Source organism: Hylobates moloch, unplaced genomic scaffold (assembly GCF_009828535.3).
Source record: "Hylobates moloch isolate HMO894 unplaced genomic scaffold, HMol_V3 SCAFFOLD_5, whole genome shotgun sequence".
Taxonomy (NCBI): domain Eukaryota; kingdom Metazoa; phylum Chordata; class Mammalia; order Primates; family Hylobatidae; genus Hylobates; species Hylobates moloch.
In genome coordinates, this window is record NW_026652280.1 from 92352416 (window position 1) to 92368512 (window position 16097).

At 56.5% G+C, this 16097-nt stretch overlaps 1 protein-coding gene across 2 annotated transcripts in view; it reads left to right on the plus strand.

Annotated features, from left to right (window-relative positions):
* Positions 1-312: 312 nt before the first annotated feature.
* TOLLIP (toll interacting protein) overlaps positions 313-16097 on the plus strand; it is a 32067-nt gene continuing 16282 nt past the window's right edge. Inside the window, exons 1-2 of one of the 2 annotated variants that reach the window (XM_032153870.2) lie at positions 313-469; positions 13228-13377. In XM_032153870.2, coding sequence (XP_032009761.1) covers positions 437-469; positions 13228-13377 — 183 coding nt within the window. In that variant the 5' untranslated portion in view covers positions 313-436. The remainder of the gene's footprint in view (positions 470-13227; positions 13378-16097) is intronic. The other variant, XM_032153871.2, reaches the window with a different exon arrangement.

A 16097-nucleotide genomic window follows, 5' to 3' on the forward strand; every position in this document is an offset into this window, starting at 1 on the left:
CCCCGCCAGCTGGCCAGGCCCTGCCGCCACTCGACAGAGGACCGAGGAGGAACCAACCCGCTGCCCAGACTGCAGCGCCGCCACGCTTGGGCCCACGCCGACAGCCGTCGTGACTGGGCATGCGCAGACGGCCCAGCCGGGAGCCATTTCGCCGGGCTGCGGGGCTCCAGGAGAGAGCGGGTGCGCAGGCGCCGGGCGAGAGGCTGCGTCTGCCCCACCCTGGAGCGCGCGTGCGCGCGAGAGCCGGAAGGGGCGGTGCCTGGCGCGGCGCCTGCGCAGTGGGGCGGTGCCGGGGGCGGGGCGCGGCGCCTGTCAGCTGACTGTGGCGGCGGCTTCGAGGTGACAACTGTCTCCGTCGCAGGCTCTGGCGGGGGCGCAGGAGGTCGTCCGGCGCGTTACTGTCGGGTCGGCGAGCCACGGGGGCCGCCGCAGCACCATGGCGACCACCGTCAGCACTCAGCGCGGGCCGGTGAGGCAGCCGGGCGAGGGTCGGGCGGGGGCGGCGACCTGCGGCTGCGGGCGGGGCCTCGGGCCACGGCTACTGCTCAGCTGCAGCTGGCGGGCCGGCTCCTCTGCTCTCCCGGGGCACGCGGGGCGCCCGGCCGGCCGGAGGGGAGCGGCGGCGTCCACACCTCGGGGCGGGGCAGGTCGGACGAGCGCGCCCACGCTGCGGGAGGCTTGAGCTTCTCGCCGCGCCCGGGCAGAGCTTTGGGGAGGCGGCCCCGCGGGAGGGGGCCTGCGCCCGTGGTGAGCCTCAGATGGAGGCGGGCCCCGTGCCCCATGGTCCCCTAGAGGGAGGCAGGCGCCGCTCCCTAATGGTCTCCAGATGGAGGAGGGCCCCGTGCCTCACGGTGCCCGGATGGAGGCGGCCCCGAGCTCTGATGGTCTCCCGAATGGAGGAGGGCCCTGCACCCTAATGGTCCCCTAGGTGGATGCGGGCCCTGTACCCTAATGGTCCCCTAGATGGATGCGGGCCCTGCACACTGATGGCCCCCCAGGTGGAGGCGGGCCCTGCATCCTGATGGCCCCCCCCAGGTGGAGGCGGATCCCGCACCCTGATGGTCCCCCAGGTGGAGGCGGGCCTACACTCTAGTTGGTCCCATAGATGGAGGCTATTTCCTCTTTCTCCTTTACACAGAATGAGGGCAGTGGTGACCACTTCTTGGGCCCAATTGTGTCCCCAGTTAGTGACCACCATGCAAAGCTTCAGTTTCTTCATTTGCAAATGAGAGGATAGGCGCCAAGAATTTCAGAGAACCTTTCCTGCTCTGAATTCTCTCCTGAGGGTTGCCTGTCAGTTTCTTCTATAGCATTAATATTGCAGGAGAGCTGGTGTAGACTGACTTAGAGATGATGGGCTCCTGGCATGAGTGGCCTCCTGGCTCACTGTTAGGGCCTTCTTGCATTGCTGTAAAGGAATACCGAGACCGAGTAGTTTGTAAGAAAAGAGATTTAATTGGCTCCCGGTTCTGCAGGCTGTACAGGTAGCATGGTGCCGGCATTTGCTCCTGGGGAGGCCTCTGGAAGCTTCCAGTCATGGCGGAAGGCCAAGTGGGAGCTTACACGTCACATGGCGAAAGCAGCAAGAGAGTTGGGGGTGGGGAGGTGCCACACAACTTTAATGACCAGATCTTGTGAGAACTCACTATCACCGGGACAGCACCAAGCCATGAGGGATCTGTCCCTGTGACCCATACACCCACCCTGCCAGGCCCCACCTCCAACATTGGGAATCATAATTCAGCGTGAGATTTGGCAGGGACACAGATTCAAACCGTGTCACTCACTGAGGCTGGGCTGGGGCAGGCTGTCGTGAGCGGTACAGTTTTTATCAACAGTGGCTCTGAACATGCCGTGGGTGGGGAAAAGTCCTTTTTCACAATGCTCCAAGGTCCCTGCACTCGCGCAGCCCAGTGCTGGACGTGGTGGAGGGGTCACCAGGGCTCCCCACCCTTAGCACTGCATCCACAAGTCCTGGTGTTTCTCCTGAGGAGATAATTCTTCAGGTAGAACATTTTTTCTGAGTTTAGAGTGAAGCCCCAGGTTTTGGGCATAGCTGCCTTTTCTCAGGACTTTGAAGGAAACCTCCTGACACTTATGAGACTCAGGTGTGGAGCCTGCGGGTCGGCAGTGGTCCTGGACGGCCTCTGATGTCATCGTCTCTACCTCTTCATCTTCACTCCACCACAGTGAGTCCCCACAAGTTGCTGTGGCAGCCAAGTGCTCCTTTCTGACTAACCGGAGGCTCACAGCAACAAGGGAACCAGCACCCTGCCTTTGTGTCCTCCCGGAGAGCAGGGGGGCTTGGTGGCCAGGCAGGATGGCCCCTTCCTTGCTGTGTGGTCTGGGAGACATCCTCAGTCTCCTGGGAACTTGTCCCTCATCTAGAACCCCACTGGGGTGTAGGACTGGGTTTGAATGCATCAGGTGCTGAGCACGCAGGGAGCAGTGGGAGGCAGGCCCTTGCTGTTCTGAGGGGCACTGGTGTGCAGCGCTGTTAACACCTGCGATGAGGAAGTGGGAGCGGCAGATTTTCTCACACGCAGGGCCTGTGCTGACAAGTGCTGAGGCGTCATTAGAATCTCCTCTTGCCCGGTGCCTCCTGGGCTGTTTCCATCATGTAGACAAGCAGCTATTTCAGGGGCACCCCCGTTCACCAGTAAACGCACAGTAACATCAAGTCTGGCTCGGAGCTGCCAGGGTCTCCAAGAAGGTGTTGTCAGTGATGGGGGTCTCAAGTGCTGCTTGGAGTACATGTGACTTAATCAACCAGCCTTACCAACTGTGGCGTTTAGGATGGCCACGATACAGGGGACAACCAGCTGGTTCCTGCCACCGGGATCTTCCAGGGCAGCACGGGAGACGTGGCAGCACATAAGGACAGCTGAGCCATGTGGTGATGGCCTGGTGGGTCTGCGATCTTAAGGGTCAGGTGCTGGGAGAGTTTGTAAATGGTGGCTTCACCAGGGCTGGGTGTTGGGCTGAGGACATGACATCTCTTGGAGGAGGAATGGGAGTGGGGGGGTGGGCTAGGAGGGGAGGGCACAGAAAGCAGAGGCGTGAGGTCTGGAGGTAGAGAGGAGGGAGCCCCAGGGGCCGAGGATGGAGGGAGGCAGGAGCTGGAAGCCGCCAGAGGGTCCTGGGCACAGGAGGACTGGACTTGCCCTGGAGTTTACCACATCAGCGCAGCACTCTGTAAAGTGTTGCCCGGCACACACAAGATAGGGCCCGCCTTGGCACTGGCCTGCTTCGCTGAGCATGACCCACCCCAGCCCCTCTGAATTAACTCATAGTGGGCCTTTAGCCAGTTATTAGCGCCTAGAGGAGCCCTGCTTTTGCAGGATATCTTGACACAATATTTATCGTGTCCTCTTTCTGTTACACTTGTGGTGTGGGAGAGGCAGGAGGTTAAGCAGGGTGCTCCCACTCCTTGTCCTGCTTTTGGAGGTGCTGGTTGACCATGGAGTCCAGCTGGAGGCGGCCTGGCCCCTCCACTCCTCCCTGAGAGGCCTGTGCCTCTCCAGGTCCCCTCACTCTTTACATCGTTGATAATTCCTGCCGAATCGGTGACTTCATTAGGGATGACAGAGGGTAGTTTCTGAACTTTATCACTTATTCGGTGTTTATTAACTGGGATTGTTTGTAAAGATTAGCTTTCCCCATCAACCAGTGTCGGCCGGTTGTCCTGAGATACAGTTTGTGAAGGAAAGGCAAGCGAGATGCTTTTCCCTCACCTTCCCGTACCTCAAGGAGAGAGTTGCTTTTCTTTGTAGATGTGTGTGGGCTTTCTCTTCCCCGAGTGTTGTGAGGAGCCCGTGGATTTTCCTGCATCCTGTGTGTCTGAGCCAGTGGCACTTACCCGTCTCCGCTGGCTCCGGTGGGCTGTTCCTGGGCGGGCGTCCGTTCCTGCCGAGCGCACCTGAGCCAGTGGGGAACGTACTCACCACCTCCTCACGAGTCCACTCTCTGGGTCCCTGTGAACGTTTGCACTGGATTTTTTAGGCCGGGTTGTGAGTGTGTACAGGTGTAGAATTGCTGTGCTTGCCCGGAAATCACATCTTTTCACTGTGTGGGGACCCACGGACCTCTTGGAAGATAAAGGCCTCTTGCCTTTAATTATTTTGTCTGATACTGGCACGGCCACTCCAGCTATCTTTTAGAGAGTATTCACCTAGTACTTTTTCCTTCTTTGATTTTACATTTTTCTGAAAACTTTTGTTTAAGATAGGTGCACTATCGATAGCATGTAGCTGGATTTTTAAAAAGTCAAATCTAAGAAGACTAAGTCTTTTGATGGGAACATGCTAGTTTCATATTTCTAGTTACAGACGCCTAGATGGATACACAGATCTACAGATTTTTTAAATGTTTTCTTTTGTGCTTTTATTTGTCCTACATTTTCTTGTTTCTTTTTCTCTTATTGCCTTCTTTTGGATTTATTAAACGGAGTTTAAAAAAATTAAGTTGTTTATCTCAAGTACATACACACTGTGCTGGGAAAGTACAGGGGCTTTCCTGGAAATGGGAACGTGCACTTATCAGCTTCTGCCGTGAGGTAGTCTCTGAGTGAACTCTGGCTCCGGAGGCTGCCCGGCTAAAGGATAATTAAAGAAGAAGTTAATCATTGTCTGTGCCACCTCCTGATCCACGCGGAGACCTCGGCCTCCCCATCCCGGCGTGGGTGCTGCTGTGCCTTGTGTGGGTGCCGCCTCCCTTTGGGGCTCCCCCAGGAACGTGTTACTTCTCTCGAGTCAGCGCTTGTTTAGATTTCCTTGTATGTTTCTCTTTTCTTATCCCTTCTGGTGTCTCAGACCTTCCATTTGGGTCACTTTCCTTTAGGTTCAGGTTCATCTTTTAGAATTTTCTTTGCTGGCAAACTTGATTTTTGCTTGTATATGCCTTTTCTCCGTGTTCTGACAGCTATTTTTGTGTGTGTGGAACTCCGGGTGGACAGTACTCCAGGTGGACGGTACTCCAGGTGGATGGTCACTTGTCCTCAGTGCCTCGAAGGTGGGACCCCGCCCTCTCCTGGCTCCTGGAGTGGCTGCTGAGCAGTCCGGGAGTGGACATCCCTTCCTCTGGCTTTCCTTCATTTTTGCCCCTCTCTTTGCTGCCTTCTGAATACGCTGCTTCTGGCCTGCCTCCCAGTTCACTTGAGGTCTTTTTTTTTTTTTTTTTACTCGGAGTCTTGCTCTGTTGCCCAGGCTGGAGTGCGGTGGCACAATCTCAACTCACTGCAGCCTCTTCCTCCCAGGTTCAAGCGATTTTCCTGCCTCAGACTCCTGAGTAGCTGGGATTGCAGGCGTCTGCCACCACGCCCAGCTAATTTTTGTATTTTTAGTAGAGATGGGGTTTCACCATGTTGGCCAGGCTGTTCTCGAACCCCTGGTCTCAAGTGGTCCGCCTGCCTCGGCCTCCCAAAGTGCTGGGATTACAGGTGTGAGCCACTGCACCTGGCCCCAACCCCTGTTCATCTGGGCCTCTAACACCGTCCCTTGACCTGCCCGACAGGCCGCTGGTTAGGCCTGCTGTGCAAGCGTTTCCTGTCCCTGAGTCACTGTCTCCAGATCCTGCGGGCCCTGCCCTGGCACCGTGCTGGTGAGGCCTGCCTTGCTGCCCTATGGGAAGTGCAGCATGCCCCTGCCACCCGGCCTTGCCCTGTTTCTGTGCACAGCACCTCCTGCCATTAGCATACAGCGTAACTCACGATGCTTCCCGTTTGTCTTCTTCCACTCAAGTGTAAGTACCACAGGAGGAGGGGTCCCCCAGCACCTTACCATGGAAGCCTCAGGCACACAGTGACACGCAGAGGCCACCGCAGTGCGCACCCCGTGCCCGGCGCCCAGGGCCTGCCACATCACACACCGTCCGTCTCTGGATCTCTGTCCGCCCTTGGCCCTGCTGCTTGACTGGCTTTTGTTCCATCTGAATGAGAACGGGTTTTCCGCCTCTGCCTTGCTTGACCGTCCCAGCACTTAGGATGCAAGGCTGCGTGCAGTGGAGTTCCTGGCAGAGACCCCATTTAAAGTCGCTTGTTCTAGTCAGCTTTTATAGTCTATGCTTATTCTCATTCCGTCCTGTACTCTTCCCTTTCACCACTCTTCAGCTTACATGGGTTCGTTTCAATACTGTCATCTCCCAACTTCCCTTACACAAATTCTAGTGTTTGCTTCGAGACTTCAGCAGAGCCGGGGAACCTCCCGGCATGTTGGCTTTGAAGTGCCTATTGTGTTTTGTATAATTAAAGGAAGAGGGGAGCGGGTGATAGGAAGAGGGAAGGAAAGCCCTGTCTGAGGAAGGCTCCAGAAGGGGAGGCAAGGCACAGCAAATGAGTGCTCAGCGAGGGCTCCTGGGAGGGGGCTGCTGAGTGGCTGTGGGAGGAGGATGTGGGAACTGGGGACACAGTCACCACTGCCTGTCCACACTGGCGTGGGAGCTGCCTTGCCAAGAGCAGCAGATGCGTGAAATGCCACTTGTTTGCTCAAGGGTTGTTTATTGAACATGCCAGTGCCAGGAGACTGGCATGGAGCATGAGGCCGAGGCTGACTGGAGTGGGTTTTGGGGAGTGCCAGGAGGCTGGCGTGGAGCGTGAGGCCAAGGCTGGCTGGAGTGCCAGGGGCTACAGGGTCAGGGACTGGTCCAGCTTTTGGATGCTGGTGCTGTGAAGGGTGGTGGGTGAGGGAGCCAGCAGCTGGGTGGGCATGGGGATTTGCAGTTTTCCTTCCAGCCTTAGTTTGGAAAATGCTAAACTTACAGGGCAATGGCAGTGGCCACCAGTGAACGTCAGTGAGTCCTTCACCTCTGCAGGGCTCCCGTCTTGGCTATGAGTGTGCAGGCCCGGGGCATGTGCAGGCTGGCACTTCAGTCTCTGAAACCCTGTGCACTGAGGGGTCAGTCAGCCGGGCAGAAGGACCGCCAGGGCCACCCAGGGTCTGTCCTGACTGCCCACGGCCCTGTGTCTCAGCCCTGGTGCGCGTTCCCGCCCTCTCGCACCCCCGGGTCTGGATATGAATCACACAGGTGTGCGGGCGTCCGGTGGACGGGCCACTTCTCCTGGGCCAGACTGAGCTCTGACCTGGATGTGAACTTAGCAGCAGACATCCCCTGTAGGACAGTGGCCTGGAGCAGGCCCCTTGCAGGGCCTTCAAGGCAGGGCCGGCCCCTCAGACACAGCAGGGAGGCTGGTGATGACCTGGGCTCCAGGTTCTCGGCTTCATCTGGGCCAGCAGTGCTGTTCTATGTGAGTCCTGGGGTCCTGACCGAGTCTGGGGCTCCCTTCCTAGCAGACACTCAGACCTCGCCCAAGAGGCTTGTGAGACTGACTTCCGCCCATATCCCCAGGTGTTCCTACTATGGGGGATTTATTTCTCTCTGTTTCATTAGCTTCCTCTGTCCCTTTAGCTACGAGCCCAGCCCAGGTCTTCCTGCTGTGGGTCCCAGCTCTGAAAGTCATGTTGAATCATGGCCATGTTAGGAACTGGAGCAACCCAGGGCTTGGGGTACAGAGTTTCACTAGTTGGGCTTCTGCGTTGGGGCCTCCGTGGGCTGGCTTTGTGGCTTCAGGAGCCCTTGATGCTTGTTCTCAATGTGGGGGTGATATTGACCCTGAGAGGGCACAAGGGGTTCTTGGGGAAGGAAACTCCTGGGATTTGATGGCTGTGTGTGTCTCCCCAGCCCAGCTCCTGGATTTCTTGTTCCTGGGTTTTCTGGGTGTCCCAGCACGTGGATGCGGAGTTCTTGGAAGCCCACGACACGTGTGCGAGCTCAGGCCTGCCGTGAGGTGGGCAGGGAGGGTGGGCAGGTGCCCGTGGATGCCGTTTGTGTGGGATCCTCAGTGCTGGTTGAGACTCTGGCTTGGAGAATTGAATGAGAATCGTCGACATTTTGTGATTTAATTGCACAAAACGTATTTAGCCCATCGCTAATGATGTCAGTTTGCTGAAAGAATACCAGGCAGCCAGTTAAAAGGTACTTTCTCACATCAAGCAAAAGCTTCAGTTCACTAAGGATATTTTTTACTGTGTTTATATAAGTTGTTTATTTGTATGTGTGATTTGATACATTACAATTTATATAAATAAATTACACTCAATGCTGCTCAGCACATAGTCATGAAGTGTTAGAAGCGTTTTAGTTTTTAATTGAACTTAATTTGACTTAGACCTGGCATTAGCGCCGAAACTCGTTAGAGCCTTGCTTGCAGTTTTGACGTGCCAAGTGCAGGTGCACACATGGCACACAAACACAAACAGCACCTCCACAGCCTCGCAGCGTCGTGGGGTGGGAACAGTGAGAAGGTCTAAAAAGGCTCCGCAGAGGGCCAGTCATGGAAGTGGCCAGGAAACCCTGGTCTCCTGCCGCCCGCATGTGGCCAGCCGTGCTCCCGGGGCGTCTGTGGTGCAGCTCCTTGGGGTGATGTCTCCTGGCAGGCCTGAGGCCAGGACTGCGTGTGTTCAGGACTCCACGTCCTGGACTGAGCTGGGCTCTTCCTGGGCTCTGTCAGGCCGAAAGTGTGGCGCAAGGAAGCAGCGGCTCTCTCAGTCGGAAACGTATTCCTAACAGGTGTCGGGCAGAAAGTGTGGCCCAAGGAAGCAGCGGCTGTCTCCGTTGGAAACGTGTCACCAACAGGAATATTCACAGTGGGTGTTTAATTTGTGTGCTTAAAAAGAAAAATTAGCTTTGGGTTGACTACACGCATTGCATGACAAAAAAGAAGAATTAAGACTTTATTTCTGTGCCAAAAGTAAAACTTAGATTTGAAGAGAAGTTGTTTTAAATAGAAGTGAATTTTGGAGATCTCTTTTCTTTCGTGTGGAAAGGTGCGCTGCAGTGGTTTAGAGCTCTGGCGTCAGTGAGGGAGGAATGGTCGTCAGTCACAGGCTTGCGTCGTGATCCTCTGAGGGCACCACATGGGGGAGGAGAATCAGCAATTCCAAGAAATATGAAGTTACATTTTTAAACTATATTAAAAGGGATAATATTTATAAAAGTAGCTTTTATTTTCAGAGCAGACGAAACGCAGAGAGCTGTGGGATGAGAGCCCGACCCTGTCCTTCTTATTTTAAAAGTAATTGACGAATGTTTTTAAAAAGTTTCTGAAAATAACTAGCAGGATATAAAAGTATAAATAAAATAGAATCTTCCCTGCCCGTTTCCCTCGAGTTCCGTTCTTGAATGCTCCTCCAGAGTTGGTGTCGACAGAGGCCTCCTTATGGCTCCCTGCAGCAGTTCGTGCCGCACCTCCGCCTCCTCCCCCGCCCCCGAGTCTCCCTGTGTTCGCGGCAGGGACCACCGGCTCCAGTGTGCTGGGTGGCTGTGCCTGGCTGGTGGACGGGGCGTTTTGACGGCACAGGTGACGCAGCCGCAGGCATCCTGTGCTCACGTGCCCGAGTGAGCGCTGACGTGGGACTGGCTCCTGAAGTGGAATTGTCGGCCTTCACACAGGCATTTAGACTTACTTGTTAATGTTGGACTCTGTGTGCATCTCGTACATGGAAGCAAAATTCTAGAAAAATATCCATTATGTATCAGGAGTAATCATTTTTGTTTTCATATTTGCAAGCCTTTGAACCAGGGTAAAGCATATATTTTTATGTGACCATTGAAATATTTCCTCCATCATAATATGGCAAAAATAAATTTTAGGATTAGCACTGAATTTAAAAAATAAATTCAAAATAGACATTTATTGAAGGACCGAGTGTCGTCACTGAAACAATGGGGTTTACTTCAGCGCCTGGACTCCCTCCCCTGTGACTCGTGGAGCATGAACTGGTAGAACTCCCTCCTCGTTTGAAGGGCTTTGCTCTAAGTTGAGAAACGAGGGCATTGCAGCAGCAGGCGAACCGCCTCTCCCTGGTAGGCGGGGCAGCAGGTTGCGTAACCAGTGTTTGTACTGGGAGGACTGAAGCCCGGTCTCTGTCTCCTCTCTTGCTCTTGCTGTCTTCAGGTTAAATGGAATATTTTTCTGAAAAAGCTTGAATTTTGTAGTGTTCAGTTTTATGACGAATTGAAAAGCTGGCACGAAGAGGTCCTGTGTGTCTCACCCGTGTTCCCTGGCTGACGCTCCCATCACCGGGAACAGCTCTCACAGCTGTGGCGCTGAGCTGGGGGCGTGACTGTTGGCTCCAGGTTTTATTTGGATGTCCTGGTTTTTCAATGACTGTCCCCTGCTGTCCCAGGACCCCGCCTTGCGTTTAGCCATCATGTCTCCGTCTCCAATGTGGGGCTGTCTCTCAGGCTTTCCTTGTGTTTTTGGGACCTTGACGGTTTGAGGAGGACTGACTGGTCAGGGATTTTGTCAGATGTCTCTTAATCGGGGTGTGGGTTTTTGGGAAGAAAACCCAGAGGTGAGGTGTGCATCATCTCAGGGAGCTGGATGCGCACCTGCCCTGCCACGTGGTGCTGGCAGCGGTCCCCGGGCTGCGTGGGGCTGACGAGCTCCATCCATGGGGAGCTGCTTCTCCCCTTTTCGTGTTCTGTCCACACGGTTTATGTTTAAAAACGCTTGTTTCCTATTTGCCATTTTATGGTTAAATCCTTGTTGAAAAATGACACTTGATCATTAGGCCTTTGGATATAATTTTATTTTCTCCCAGTAATGAGCAGTCCCATTGTCTTTAACGGACACCTAAAGAGTGCAGAGCAAGGAGACGGAGCGCTGGACGCCTTCAAATACTGGGACAACCAGGAGGCAGAACAGCGAGGGACCCACAGTGCACCCTCAGAGGCCTCTGAACCCTACATCCACACATCCCTGTGACCACCCACACCCTCCCCCGACCAGCTTCTCCGTGCTGCTATCTCTGGGACATGAGTCGCCTGTCTGTCCCCCACATGTGCCCAGGAGGACACGAGCCGCCTGTCTGTCCCCCACATGCGCCCAGGAGGACACGAGCCACCTGTCTGTCCCCCACGTGCGCCCAGGAGGACACGAGCCGCCTCTCTGTCCCCCACGTGCGCCCAGGCAGGCACGAGCCGCCTGTCTGTCCCCCACATGCGCCCAGGAGGACACGAGCCACCTGTCTGTCCCCCACGTGCGCCCAGGCAGGCATGAGCCGCCTGTCTGTCCCCCACGTGTGCCCAGGCGGGCACGAGCCGCCTGTCTGTCCCCCACGTGTGCCCAGGCGGGCACGAGCCGCCTGTCTGTCCCCCACATGCGCCCAGGAGGGCACGAGCCACCTGTCTGTCCCCCACATGTGCCCAGGAGGACACGAGCCGCCTGTCTGTCCACCACGTGTGCCCAGGAGATACGGTGCTTTTCCTGCTGTGTCCTCAGAGCTGTGCGTGTGGCACTCAGGAAGCAGTTGTCACAAACAAACGGGAATTTGGCCTGTGTATGTTAATCCCGAGAACTTGGTTAGCACGAGTCTGTTTCTGCAAGATAACCCATTCCTAGTGAGCAGACAGAGCTAGTGATAGAGCCTGCTGGCATGGGCTGTGCCAGGGCCCTGTGGGGTTGGCAGGGAAGCGCGTCCTGTGTGGCCAGGTGTCCCCCGGGGAGAGAGCTCTGGGCTGTGAATCCTTCTGGGAGGCAGGCGAAGGGCCCTGGCCTTCTGTACCCCAGTGTTTCATGTGTGCCAACAGGAACAGGTGCTTAGCATCTCGTGCTATGGGGCCTCTCAGCGCCCTCCTGAGCCAGAGCTTGCTGGTGAGCTGTACAGCGCCTCGAGAAAGGCTGCCTGGGGGAGGCTGGCCTGGGACTCCTGGCATGGGCCCACTCCCCTCAGGCACCTCTGCACCCTCCTCAATTGTCCATAAGGGCGCAGGGGATCCCTCTGGGCCCTGGCCTGTGCCACACCCTCCGGAGGTGAAGCCGGGGTGCTCTGCTGTTCTCACAGGACGGCTTCTCTCACAGGCAAAGGTCACTCGTGACGTGTCCCGGTCAAAAACGGGGTAAAGTGTGGGGAAAGGCACAAAATGTGTTTTGCTTTTTAGAGAAGAGAGGTTGAGCACACACCGTGCTGGCTGCTCAGGTTGGGGTGCAGCCTGCAGAGAGCTTCCTGGACTGGGGGGTCCTGAGTCGGTAACCGCTCGAAGCGGTGCCTGGATCGTCCGGGTCCCTTCTATTTGCTCCTGTTGGTCATGGAGCGCTGACTGCTTGTGCTCTCCAGGCCTTAGATGGGGACATGGGTGAGGAGCTAGACCCTCTCGGGGTCCTTTGAAGTGCCAGGCAGCCAGAGCACAGCACGTGCAGGGCTTAACTCAGAACCTCCTGGAGCCCTGCCTGGCTCCATGTCATTGGGAGTCCATGGCACAGGCAGGTACGGGTTTCTGGTCTGCACGGCAGAGGAGTTCTGGCAGCCTCAGCACGTGCACCCTGCCTAAGCTCACGTCCGACACTCCCAGGGTTCCAGGTTTCCACTTGGTATTTCCTGAGAACAGCTGCGCAGGGCACTGGCGCTGGCCGGGGACCCTGCAGATGGCTGGGCCTCCACCCCATTCCACCAGCAACCAGGCCTCCACCCCACTCCACCAGCAACCAGGCCCACCCTCAGGGCCTCATCAGCCACCTTTCACCTGTGAAGCGTGGTTCTTACCCCAGCCCCCTTCGGCCGCTGCAGGTGTGCGGGTGGTTTCGGAATGGCATTGTCCTGCCTGGGCCCGTCCTCTCTCTTCCCCTCAGGGGTGGCAGCGGTGGACAGAGGGTCGAGGAGACACAGGATGCAGAGTGGGGAGGTCTTTCTTGGTTGTTTGGAATCGATTTACTTCCTGTGTTCTTGTAGGATACTTCTGAATTTCAGCTGTTTCACGTGGAAACATTTGAAGTATATCAGCAGAGGGTTTTCCAAATCACTTTAGACCTGAGGCTCAGCTTTTGTCTCATTCATTTGTTTGACCAAGTGACCTGCAGTTCAGTGGCCCTGCCTTTAGCTGTGGACAAGGTGAAAGAAGCCATGGGCACACATGGTGCAAGGGAGACCCTTTAAAATGACCTGAAAACCCACCTGAGCAGGCTTTGAGGACGGGAGCCCATTTTTAGCGGCAGAAACCTGCATTTGGGGATTTCCTGAGTGAGGGCTGCACCTGTACCGCTGGGGGCCAGGCCCCAGGCTGGACACCCTTGACCCCTCGGTTTAGAGATGAGGAAACTGAGGCTGAGCACAGTCCAGGACTTGATTAGGACATGGGTGGGGGCGGGGCCGTGGGAATGCCGGGGCAGCTACTGTCGGGCTGCTTTGTGTCCCCGCCCTGACTCACTGGCCTCTCTGGTCCCTGGCCCCGCAGGTGTACATCGGTGAGCTCCCGCAAGACTTCCTCCGCATCACGCCCACACAGCAGCAGCGGCAGGTCCAGCTGGACGCCCAGGCGGCCCAGCAGCTGCAGTACGGAGGCGCAGTGGGCACTGTGGGCCGACTGAACATCACGGTGGTACAGGTGGGCCTTGGGGCACCCTCCTGCCTGCCTGGGGCTGGTGCGCTCAGGTGGGGTAGGATTGAGGATTTCGGCGTTTATACTGCATTTCCTAAGCGGGCAAACAGAACTTCTGATTCCCACTTTTCCTGAAAACGTGTGTGATGTTGAAGACGATCTGTGTGAAAGATATTTGCATTGACCCCAGGTTCTACCAAACATAACTCAAGTGATGAGTAGTGGGTGTAAGTGGGCATCTGCTCCGTGTAGGGCCTGGCTCTTCCACCAGGCCTAAGTACGCCCAAGGACGTCTCCTGGACCCTTGCTGGCAGCTGGAGGAGGCGCAGCCGGGCCCCCCCGCCCCACCACCCGGCGTGTGCTGCATGAGTGGCTTCCCGTTGGCCCCAGTGCCGGTGCCTGCACCCTCCCCTCCCCACAGAGCAGCCCTCGGTCAGCCTTGGGGCTGGCCCGTGGTCGCTTAGTGGTCTTTCAAGTGAAAACCAAAATCGGCAGATTGAACGCCGATTTTGATCACATGAAAACCTTCTGTAAGACCGCAGGAAAAGGAAACACATTGTGAGCCACACAGGCTTTTGTAGAAATGCACAAATATAGCAGGCAGAAGAGTCGCGGTGGACCTCACAAATAAGACTTGGTTTCAGGGGCTTCATGGTGTGGTGAGCACAGCGGCGCCGTCATCCCTTCCTCGCAGCGTGTCTTAGACCCTTGCTTGCGCAGCTGTTTCTGTGCTGGTGTGGCCGATCCCTCTGCCCACCCAGTGAACTCCTGTAAGCCCATGTATTCCTGCGCCAGCTGCCACCAGGCCAGCCAGTGCCATCACCCATCCTCAGCCGCCACCTCCTGGCAGGGCCTGGTGACCGCAGGGCACTCCACCTCACACAGTTCAAGCTCCAGAGCTGGCTGGGCCTTGGAGGTGGCCCTGGCATTGCCCACGCCTCCGGCCCGCCTTGGTCCTCTCCCGCACCCTGGAGCCCACTGCAGGCAGCCCGTTTCCTCCATGCGAGCTCACCCAGCCTTCTGTGGTGTGGCTCCAGTGCTGGGAAACATTCCTGCCTCCTCACTGGGCCACGTAGCTCAGCCCCTGCTTCCTGCTTCTCTTGGCTTCCGGGCGGCCACACATGTGGTTCCCTGTTTGCCTCCCCTGGCTGCTTCCCCTCATTGTCTCCTGGGGCCCCAATGGGATGCCAAGGGGTCTGGTCCTCAGCCCTCCTCCCCTCTCTGCCCACGCACCCCAGTGACTTCTGCATCCCTGTGGGTCTAAACACCCATGTGCTGGCCCCGGCCTGAGCCGACCACTCAGCCCCACCCCAGATTCCTAGGTACGGACCATGGCCACATGGCCTCCCCCGGTGTTCTGTGGGCACTCCGGACTCCATGTGCCCAAGGTGGAGCTCTCGGGCCACCCTGCCGGCCTTTCCCCCGTGTCTGCAGGTGGCTGCCCCACATTCCGGAAGCTGAGGCCCAAAGCCCTGGTGCTCCATGGTTCATCTCTGCCTCTTGCCCTTCAGGCCTGACCCTCGGCACAGGTGCCACCTTCAGCCTGTCCAGGCGTGGAGCCCCCTGCTCCCACCCACTGCCTCTGCGCAGCCACTGGAGTGTGGCCAGAGCAGGTCACGTCCTGCCCGGGCCTTTCTCATGGGCACTGTCCTGCCGAGCCTTCTCAAGCTGGAGCCCATGTTTTGCCTCACCCTAGTCACTCCTGACCTTCCTGTTCCCTGGCTGTTCTCCTCCCGCTTCCTGCAGCTCTTCCTCCAGATCCTACAGCCCACACACACTCAGTCCTCCTAGCTGGTCACTCCCTGCAGTGGTAGTGCCGTCTGCTGCGCCGTGTGTCTGCCGCGCATCTCTTGCCCGTTGCGGGGAAAGCAGCCGTGCCTGTGTGTCCCCACAGTGTCTGCTGTCTGACGCGCGTCTCTTGCCCGTTGCGGGGGAGGCAGCGGTGCCTGTGTGTCCCCATGGTGTCCACAGTGTCTGCTGCACCAGAACAGCATGTGGTTGTGGGCAGTCATCGTGAATGGGCAGATGCTTCTGTAAACATCGAGGAGGTCACTTCAGCAGAGCAGTTGATGTCACAGGACGCTCCTCCTAGAGTTTTCTAGCCACAGTGCAGAGGGCAGTGGGAGGAGACAGGAATGACAGGATGAGGCCGAGTGTGGCAGAAGTGGGCAGGATCCAGTGTGCGCAGACATCGGTGACGGGCACGGGGACGCTGGCGGGGGAGTCCCATGTGCCACCCAGAAAGCTGGCTTTGCTCAAAGCCTTTAAAGTTATTAATAAAAAAAAAGTCATAGCAGCTAGGCAGAAATAGCACAGTTACCTGAAAGCTTTGGAAAATCATGCTGGTCTCAGACTTTCCTGCTACATACTTTCTAGAAAATAGGGCAATTTTTAAGGAGTTTAGAGGGGCAGAGTTTCGAGTGTAAGAGCTGATCTAGCAGATCTGTGGGTGTGCAGCAGAAGGGAATCGGAAGCTGTTAGAGGCTGAGCATGCCTGTCGCCCAGGAGCTTCCGGAAAACTGTCACTCCATAGTATTCCGGAGTACGCTCTGGCCACCCAAGAAACACGCTAAAATTAAGGACCCAAGAATGGGGCAGTTTTGACATAAAAGGACTGGCCACAGCTTTGGTTAGAAGTGAAAGGAGGGAACTTACATGTGGACGAGAATAGAAAACAGAGGACCTGGCAGCCCAGAGATGTGAGCACAGGAGGGGAGAGTTCAGCT